This window comes from Gambusia affinis, linkage group LG21, assembly GCF_019740435.1.
Source record: "Gambusia affinis linkage group LG21, SWU_Gaff_1.0, whole genome shotgun sequence".
Taxonomy (NCBI): Eukaryota; Metazoa; Chordata; class Actinopteri; order Cyprinodontiformes; family Poeciliidae; genus Gambusia; species Gambusia affinis.
The window spans coordinates 16,254,332-16,264,380 of NC_057888.1; the positions used below are offsets into that span (position 1 = coordinate 16,254,332).

At 36.7% G+C, this 10,049-nt stretch overlaps 2 protein-coding genes across 4 annotated transcripts; one reads left to right on the forward strand and one right to left on the reverse strand.

Moving 5' to 3' along the window:
• The first annotated feature begins 1,344 nt into the window (after window positions 1-1,344).
• On the forward strand, window positions 1,345-4,730 carry LOC122824047 (major antigen-like). 2 transcript variants are annotated; one of them, XR_006369440.1, is made up of 2 exons: window positions 1,345-3,292; window positions 4,673-4,730. XR_006369440.1 is itself a non-coding variant. In XM_044104227.1 (2 exons), exon 1 carries the CDS (start codon window positions 1,560-1,562, stop codon window positions 3,012-3,014), a length of 1,455 nt encoding a protein of 484 aa, XP_043960162.1. In that variant the 5' UTR covers window positions 1,345-1,559; the 3' UTR covers window positions 3,015-3,039; window positions 3,189-3,328. The 2 variants fall into 2 exon arrangements, 1 of the variants encoding a protein (XP_043960162.1); XM_044104227.1 differs by lacking the exon at window positions 4,673-4,730 and having other exon boundaries at window positions 1,345-3,039; window positions 3,189-3,328.
• On the reverse strand, window positions 4,475-9,653 carry LOC122824050 (sialic acid-binding Ig-like lectin 12). Of its 2 annotated transcripts, XM_044104231.1 has the most exons (7): window positions 9,077-9,653; window positions 8,496-8,882; window positions 6,845-7,144; window positions 6,511-6,768; window positions 6,309-6,390; window positions 4,967-5,006; window positions 4,475-4,857 (listed from the first exon to the last, which is right to left on the reverse strand). In XM_044104231.1, exons 1-7 carry the CDS (start codon window positions 9,138-9,140, stop codon window positions 4,648-4,650), a joined length of 1,341 nt encoding a protein of 446 aa, XP_043960166.1. In that variant the 5' UTR covers window positions 9,141-9,653; the 3' UTR covers window positions 4,475-4,647. The 2 variants fall into 2 exon arrangements, with proteins under 2 accessions (XP_043960166.1, XP_043960167.1); XM_044104232.1 differs by lacking the exon at window positions 4,967-5,006 and having other exon boundaries at window positions 4,732-4,857.
• Window positions 9,654-10,049: the final 396 nt, after the last annotated feature.

Consider the following 10,049-nt stretch of genomic DNA (forward strand, 5'->3'; position numbering starts at 1 on the left):
TTTCTCACTTTTCTTTCCTTTTTTCTTTTTTTTTTTTTTTTTTTTTTTTTTTTTTGCTAATCTCCGTTTACATCTCATCACTTCCCTAAAACAAATCGACTTTGGTTCAGAGTTGAGCCTTTACAAATGACTACTACTTTACCTCAGTTTGCATAGAATATCATTGACTTTTTTCTTTATTTACTGTTTTTGTTGCACGTTGCTAAATGATTACTCCACTCCAGTATATCCAGTTAAGCTAGTGAGCAATATGATGTCACCTGTTTTACATCCACTGCCAGTTAGCTAATGCCAGGAAAAAACCTCGGCACTCATTCATTTCCATACAGAACTTGGACTCACGGTTGCTTTCTACATATTTAAAAGCAATTAAGTTTATGGTCACAATAGAAAGTGTAAAGTCAGGGAGGAGACATTAGACCAGAGACCAGCAGGAGGAGTAGGAATAATGCAGGATCTCCTCAGGTAGGAAGAGATTAGAACTCGCTCAGAAAAAGATATTTGCTCTATGGAGAAACCAGGCGTACATCAGTACTGGGTTTTTACAGATATTACTCTCACTCACTCTCCTAAGTCATTCAATTTGTGTTTGTTTTGATTAAGTTTGTACGTGTGCTGTCACATTTGACTAAAACGTCAATGTTTTTTAGTGCTGTGCCACTTGATGGTTCATGTCATCCACCCACCTATCCATCTTCTGCTAGTTTTTATTAGTTTCTGTGACTTAAACTTTGCTGACGTCCAGTTCCGTTTTTGTTAGTTTTAGTTTTTTGATACTTAAGTTACGTTTTAGGTGCAGAATTAAAGTAGGTGGATGTACTGCATTTTCATAATGTATACAGCAATTGGCAAATGGAACAGAAGAAGCTATTTTCCAAAAAATGGATTTTACTTATTACTTATTTGAAAGAAAGCACAAATGAGTAACCGGGTTTTGCACTGTTTAAATAGAAACCTATAGATCATTAAAGTTGCAGAATACTCTAGTGTTTGGAATTCTGGCTCTTTTTACGGAGCTGGTTCTCATGGGTCAACTCACTAGAATATACGAAGGGTTAAATCGCACATTATGCGTGTTATTTATAATGCTTGACATGTAACTTTTAATTTGTACAGGCTGCATCATGTGTTTTTATTTGATTTTCAACAGTTTCTCAGTCTGTTCAACAACAACAACAAAAAAATCTTAATTTAAGTCACTTTCAGAAACATTTCTGCAGAAGACTGGAGATGTTACATTTGTGCTGCGTCACGCTCCTGAATAAACTTAAGACCCTTAGATCCAAAAACTCTTCAGTCAGTGAGACAATGCAACTTTCAGGACATTTTACGTGACGCAAATAAGGATTGAGTACAAGAACCAGGCTGGGAAGGTATGACATCACACCGATGATGTCACACACACCCAGCCTTGTGATGACGCCCTTTGATGTTACAGCTTTAGTCTGGAGTCACCAGCAAAATTCTCTCCATTTCGCTGGTGAACACAAAGCTCCCCTGACCTACATTTTGCTTGGCTCCGACTTTTCTGGCTTTAAAGCCGAACGAGAAAACTCAAGATGTGCAAAACTGAGAGGCAGAAAGCAATAGCTGCCTTTTTTGATGCTGAAAAAATGCGCAGAAGGAACAACAGGGCGTTCAAGAAGCTCCTGAAGATCAATGCGGAGCTTGAGAACGCTTCCGAACGCAGAAGACGTTTACGCATTGGGCAGGAACTGGAGAAAAACGAGAAGGAGTTTTTCGAAGAATCCGAAAAACGACTCTTTATATTGAATGCGCAATCTGACATCTGGGATGATGAGCAAGAAAGACTGGATAGTTTATCCAAAATGAGAGATAAGCTTTTCGGAATATTGAAAGAGATGAACGATCAACTCGTTGAGGAACCTATAATGACATCAATGATCAAGGCAGCCCAACAACAGTATGAAAGGCTGAATTTTCTTCACAAAGTTTTAAAGAAAAATATTAGAGCCTTGTCAAAACATCTTGTGCATCAAACTAAACTGTTTGATGAGTACACAGAGAAAGTATCGGAAAGCAAGGAGATGATAGCAATTCAAGACGGCTACTTTAAAGAGCTTAGGAAAACATTAAGAGTGTTCAACGTGGCCAACGTGGATAAAAAAGTTATGGCAGAAGAGGAACGTGTGAAGAAAGCAGTCGATAAGAATCATAAGCTCGAGGAAATGATCAAAACCTTGAGACAGCAAGCGGTTAACGTGCCCTTGTTGAAATATCAATTTCAATGTGCAGTAGATGAGGAACGAAGGCTCAAAGACCTCAACGTCGAGTTAGACAAGGTGATTCGGAACTTGACAGATATACTTACCAATCAAACTAAGTGGGACGCCACTTATCAAGACGTGGACAAGAAGATCAATAATCTTAACGAAATTTACTATTCTCACCTGAAGATGTATGAGGATTTGACAGGAAAGAAAATACAAGTTGGGAGCGACTCGACACTTTCCGTGGTTCCAAAAGAGAAAAATAAGAAAGACTTCTTTGCCAAACGCTTACATAGATACAGGTCTAAAATCCATGCTCTCCATCAGGAATACACATCCTTTCAACCAGAAATTCAGAGATTTCTGGGGGACCTTCACCCTGATTCTGGCGAGGGTACTGCGGAATCAAAAACTCGTTCTTCCATTCCTTCGACAATGGCCTGGAAGTTTACAGGACTGACTTCTAAACACAGGGAACCAGAGAAGTTTTCTGATGAGTCTTCAAGTGAGACCGAGTTTGAGGACAGTGAGACAACAGAGGAGTCAACAGACGATTCCAGACAGAAAAGGAGTTATGCCATGTTTGGGAAGAAGACTGAAAAAACAGCATCTGTAAAGGACGAGTATGAGTATGAGTCATCAACAGATTGCTGCTCTCTTACTAGTACAGAAACCACAACAAAGGTCCAGTCTTACTGCAAAACATCAACGGATGGTTCAAGACATGATTCACCTTCCTACTCAGAGGAGTGGTGGATGGTATGGCGGAAGGTCTTTTTCTGAGTGAAGGATGGAAGGACGGTAAAAGGTATGGTTGGGGTTAGGGAAAATGTGTGGGATAGCCATAATCACAGTATCTAGAATCAGTGGAAGTTAATGAAACATCTTAATATGTGTAGAAATGAAAAACCTATTTGACCTATGTGACGGTTGCCTTATGATATTCTAACTGTTTAGGTTTTCCCCGGGTGATCCGGTTGACCTGTTTAAACAAAAAAGACTTACAAACTTCATATTTTGATGATGACACTCCTCAAGCATCCGCATCAGCAAGTTCAGAGGTTCCCAAAGATTTTCTTCTGGGCACCCTCCTCAAATAAAAGAAAAAGAAAAAACAAAACAACTGAGCACACACATAGTTCAACCAGACATAAAACTATACACATATTTTGTTTTCAAACTCCACTGAAGTTTATTCCACACTTCACAGGTTGCAACAAAACAAACTACAAACCATCTTTACAGTGAAACACTTTTCTGTAACTGGTTTTCTTTTGTTTTGTTATTTCTCTCTCTCTCTATATATATATATATATATATATATATATATATATATATATATAAATATATATATATATATATACATATATCTATCTATCTATCTATATATATATATATATATATATATATATATATATATATATATATATATATATATATACAGGACAGACTTCTATATATACAAGTCTGTATATATACAACTTGTGTATATATATATATATATATATATATATATATATATATATATATATATATAGGGAAATGTATTGAATACTGAATTCAAATATTGGATAGGCAAACTCAGTCTAGTTTTTTTCATCATTAGTATGAATAACGGACAAAATGTCAGTGTGTTAGTGCAAAGCTGCAAAGGTGCTCCAGCATAATTACCATAAAAAAACTACATTGTCAATTTTTAAACAAATCCGTTTCCGTTTTCAAATCCAAACAAATGAAAAGATGCAAAAGAGAAAAATAAGTTACAATAGCAAAACAATATGGAGCATTTTAAATTTCCATGCTTTTTGTGTGTTTAGCCATATTAAATTTAAGATGGAATACATACAGGCTCCTCTGACGTGACGACACAAACATATGTACAATTAAAAATTGGTCAGTGTTCTTGAGAACATTTTTCAAAAAGACATTACAGCTTCAGAGATTCAGTTCTTAATCATGTAAGCAAAGAGAAAGAACTTTATATCTGAATCTCCCATTGTATGAGTAAAAAATATTCTTTCTACGACTTATCTGAGTTTATATAACAGTTTGAGGACCAAAGATCGATAATATCCCTTACAAAAAAATCCCACAAAAATCACATGTGATCACACAAATTTTACATGTGAATCATGTGAATCACATGTGAAAGCACATGAATACGTGTGATTTTGGAACGTTTCGTGGTAAAATCACATGTGATTCACATGATTCACATGTAAAATTTGTGTGAACCACATGTGATCACATGTGAATCACACATTTCCACATGTGATTTTCGTGGGATTTTTCGTAAGAGTAGAAACAATGACACTTATGATAAGATTATGAGACCAGTGGGTTTAAGACGTTCGCCCACTGAACTCTGTCCAAAACTAACAAGTCAAAAAGGTCAAGCCTTCTGACATAAAACACATCAGATTTCCTTCACTTGAGCGCAGAGATCTTCTGCCGTGGCAACAGACACCTTGACCTGAGAGTACACCGTCTCCTGCTGCCTGCTGTCCTGTGCTGACATGGAGGAAGCTCCAGGTCTCCTCTGAAGGAAGTTCACTTCTTCATAATGAAGTATTTCCTCTCTTCCATCGGCTGATTTTTCAACAGCAGCATCCTCACCTGTTTGACTCTGTGTAAAAAAAGTACATGTGTTTGTTCATGCTGAAGGTGTTGCTAATCGACGGGTGAAACAATGTGAACGGTGCATTGCTAGACGCAGACGTTGAACACGTCTCTACCTGAGTCTGTTGTGGAGTTGCACGTTTGCACTTCAAGTACCTGGAGGACATTAGAGAGCCGTCAGAATAAATTTGCTGAGCTTCAGGAGACAAAACAAAGACTAAGACTACAAGAGTCCAGGCTGACCTGGAACTAGCAGGGGAGGAACACAGTAAAATCAATTTGTCTTAAATTAAAGCAAGGAAATCAGTAATAACAGATAATAATCTGTAAAAGGTACTTATAGAAAATGACAAAAACAAACTCCATAAAGACATTGAGTGTGGGGCGGGCTGGTCTTCACATAGAGCTGACATAAACCAGACTGGAGTTCAGATTTATACCCAGAGCTGAGAGCCAAATAGACCTGAAAATTCATCCAGCACAGAGAAATCCCAATGATATAAAAGTGACGATGATGTGTTTATTATAGTCTAAATAAAGGAGGAGGTAGCCTTTTGAGGAAAGTCAGAAAATAACGTGCAGAAGTTCATTAGGCTGTCTTGAACCTTGAACTCAACACACTGCACAATACGCATATCGCCCCCTCCTCCCCTTCTCCACTCCTATCAGTCACACATCCCAGATGATTTCCACTTGACTCACAAGTGACTAAATGGAGCCGGAAGATGTGAAACATAAATGGCAGACGTTACATAGGATAGGCAATGCAAAAGTAAAAACACTAAAATGATTATTAAAACAATAATTTGGGTTTATTTTGGGCTCAGGCTTATAATTCAAGTTAATTAGGTCCAATTGGGTTTGGACACAAAGCCTTTGGGCTGGGGCTTGGGTTAGACTTTTTAGGCCCAGTCTAAATTTTAGACCATTTTGAAGATCTTTGAGATGAGTTAGTGTAGAGGCCTTTGCGTCAAAAATCACCATCTGACATAAGATATGTGATTCCCATCAACTCATTCATTTTTCAACAATTCTGGAAAAGTTACAAGAAAATAAAATATAAACAAAAACCATTTCCAGAAGAGCTGAAGCTCTGATAGGAATTATAACACACCCAATGAACGGGATGTAACTCAGTAATATATGTCTGATAGCAGATGACCTAATACAAACATATGTAACAACAAATTAGAAACACCCAGTAAACTTGACAACTAATCTTTAAAGCTGTGGGTTGAAACTGGAATACCAACATAGGTCTGGAGAGATCATTCAAACTCCACTCGGACAGGAAACAACAATCGTTTCAGAGCGTTTTGCTATAAGGCAACATTACCAAACATTACCAACGACACAAATCCGCCTGAAACATTACATCATTTTTTTCTAAATTTGGCATATGATTAAACTGAAATGTTGTTGTTCCATAAGTTTAGATCAGTTATGTCTGATACTCACCAAGCACAAACAACAATCAGGCAGATGAACACAATGATTCCCACTAAAATATCCATCCAGACTGCAAGACTGGCAGTTGGACCTGAGGGGGAAAAACACATCTAAATAGTAATTATAATAAAAAATTTAAAAAAAAAACTCAGGATGGGAATCATTTTTCAGCCTTTAAATACACAAGAATGTGTAAAAATACAATAGTTACCTTTGTTACTTATAGAGATTATTGGTGACGTTTGATTCCCCAGATGATTTGTAGCCACACAGTGATACTTTCCTCCATCAGTAACATTGAAGCTGTAAATCTGCTCCATAGATACATTAATGTTTCCATGTTCACTGATCCTGAACCAGGTGAAGCTGGGTGGAGGTTTGGCTCTGCTGGAGCAGCTCAGCTCCACCCAGCTACCTGCTGACACCAAACCTGATGGACTGATGGATGCTGAGGTGTTTCTAGGAGCATCTGAGGAAAATGAGACACACATGAACTTTATTGATCAGAAACAGATGAACCATGACCTGCTGACAGGATCACTTACAGGAAACATTGAGAGTCACTTCTGTCTCTGCTGTCTTGTTTCCTCCAATCACAGGATATCTGGCAGAACAGCTGATGTTGTATCCATCATGTGTGTCTGACAGAGTGATGTTCTCCTGGATTTTAGTTGTAAATGTTCCATCTGTGTTTTTCTCAGTTTGTCTGAGAGAGTCTTGTTGGAGATTCCAGGTGAGTTCAGGAGGTGAGTGTGGACAGGGAGTGAAAGCTGAGCAGGTTACAGTGACAGACTGATGCTCCTTCAGGTAAGAGGGAACATTAATGCTGGGACTCCATGGAGAATCTATATTTAAACATTAGAGCAACAATTTAGAAACAAAACAGATATTTAGACACACTGGTATTTCTTAAATAAAATGCTAAAAGTTTAAATGGTAAATAGTGTTTATTTCTGTAGCACTTATCTAGACCAAAGACCTCTGAAGTGTCCTTCACACACTGATGTAGCCACAGCTGTCCTGGACTACATCAGCAGCATGCAAGGTGGGTGAAGTGGTTTCAAAAAGGAATAATTGAGATAAACAATTTATATGAAAACTGGTCATTAAAATCCTCTGTAACATTGGTTGGGGAATTTAAATTACTTAGACAAGATCTCTGGATATATTTACAATTAAGACACTTGATGTACAAGACCTTTGGTTCGCCCACTTTTACTCCTGTAAGTTGCAATACATTGGCAGATGTAAAAAAGATGTTTGGGCATGAAGCTTTAGTTTACTATAGAATATTAGCAGCCTTGGATCCTAATATTATGTTTTATTATTAATATTAAGATTCTGTACAGTTTATACTGGACACCATATAAACTATACAGGGTTGGTTTATCGGAAACCTCAGTTTGTTGGAAATGCCAAAAATTCCAAGATTATTGGTCATCAGTTCACAAAATCTTAGAAAAAAATACTTTTTTGTCTGCTGTATCTTTTGCAGCAGGCAATACTTTAGCCTGCTGCAAAAGATACCCTTTTGCAGCAGGCTTTATATTCTATGGGATCCTTCATTATTGGGTCACCTATCTTCCTCTCTTTTGCAGTGGGTGCAGACAGTCGTACTGCTGGGGAGGGAGTGGAAAGGTCCATCTATCCCCTCTCTCAGTCATTTCAGATAGCTCCCTATGGAGATTATCTTATAGATTGTTAAATAGGGTAGAGGAGTACTACAGAATGTGGTCCTGCTACTTCTCACATATGGATTAAATGGCATTTCCAGCTCAGATGTAATTAGACTAGAAAAACATACTGTAATGCTGTAATTATCTAAATGTATCAGGGTTACACGGCATTGATATTTTATGTATGTCAATTTTCAGTTGGTGTTTATGTGTCTTGTCACTTTATTATTATTATTATTATTATTATTATTATTATTATTATTATTATTATTATTATTATTATTGAGTAATTTCTGATAAGGACTAACCATTGTTTAGCAGATGCTAAATTATGATATGCTAAGTGTGGAATTGTGGTATATTTTTCTGCGGGAAAACCAATAAAGTTCAAGTCATAAAAAAAAAAAAAGAAAATGACCCAGTGATTTACGGTTACATTAACACAGACAACAAAACATTAATAAACAGCCTTTTCAAATAATCTTTTAAAGCAAGAACGTTTAAAGCAAGATTTTCTTACCTTTAACTTTTATGTTAATTGGGTTGCTACAAGCTGTTGCTCTGAATGGCCCATTCTCAACTCTGAAGAAATATCTCTCTGTATGACTGGAGTTCAAGTCACGAAACAGACTGGTGCAGTTTTTCTCACTCAAGTTTCCAATAATCTCCAGTTGATAGGTGTTATCTTTCCTAGTGCTATTGAAAATAACATTTCTTGGATCACCTTTAAAATCTAAGTTATGTTTCATCCAAATCCCAGCAACAGCTTTGCTGTTGTCAAATGCTGTCTCTGGTGTATTAAAGCTACATGGGATTGGCAAACAAGATCCAGTCAGAGCTTCAATCTCCTTTGGTGCAGTGATGTGGAGGGCTGGTGTAGTGCGGTTACAGGAATTCGCCAAAACACCTTAAGAAGAGATAAATGATGAACATAACGAGAAGCAGCAACTTCCTGTAGAGAAACATTCATGATTCATAAACTCCACTTCAGCTGCAGCATGTTAAATGTGAAGCCTTTAAACAAGATTAAGATAAAATATTTCAGACTAGAAATGATTCATGTGAAGTCTCTAAATGAAAAGAAGTGAACAAACATCTCACCTGGCAGAAGGAAGACACTCAGTAGCATGTTGACTGTCAGCATGTTCTCAGTCAGAGCCGCCATCAGACTCTGATGGTTCTTCACGTATGGATAAAGATATTAAAGCTAAATTCACCACTGGTTTTCAAGACTCTAAGAAAAGTATCACTTCCTTTTTAACAGTTCCAAAATAATGACATCAGACTACAGATTGTCATCTGGTGATGATGTGTTGCAAATAAATACGTATTTCTGTTACTTTTCCACTTATGCAACATCCTATTGATGCAAAAAGATTATGAGTCACTGGACTATGAGCAGATTCAACAGTTGGTTTCAAGGAGGTCTAAGTAATTTTGTCTACACTCGTGAAAGTGTAACTGATATGCATTTTGTGTTTTTATTGCAACACTTTATTTCATGAAATTATTTGAAGTTTAAAGACAACAAACAAATTTGCTGTTTAAGCAAACAAAGTCAGCTATCTTTATTTCATCAGTCCGAATGACTGACTAGTTTTCCAAAAAAATAATGACAGGATTATTTATGCAAATGCCCACTAAATTGTTTTAACGAAAACATAAACATAATCATGAATGTTTTTGCTCAAAGCACTGCATATTTATTTAAAAGAAATGGAACAAACAGACAGATTTTTGTTGGTAGAGAACATATTTTTCTGCAGTGTAAGTTTCATATCTACTCTATATGGGTGGATAAGCTTTGTGATTACAATCAACCAGGAACATCTGACTTTTGCATGTAAATAGAAATTATTATAGAGCAAAGACACAACAAAAATGACAAAGAGACAGAACAATGATGTCTAAGTTTTCAAGATTCAACTGGATGAGCCTGATGCAGATCATAATGATGTGAATTTAGCAAAATGGTAGTATTCTACATTATCTTGACGTAAATAATTTTGTCAAATAAGACTGACGCTGTTCAGGATGTCTATTCCAAACATTTCATAAGGATAACACCTAACGT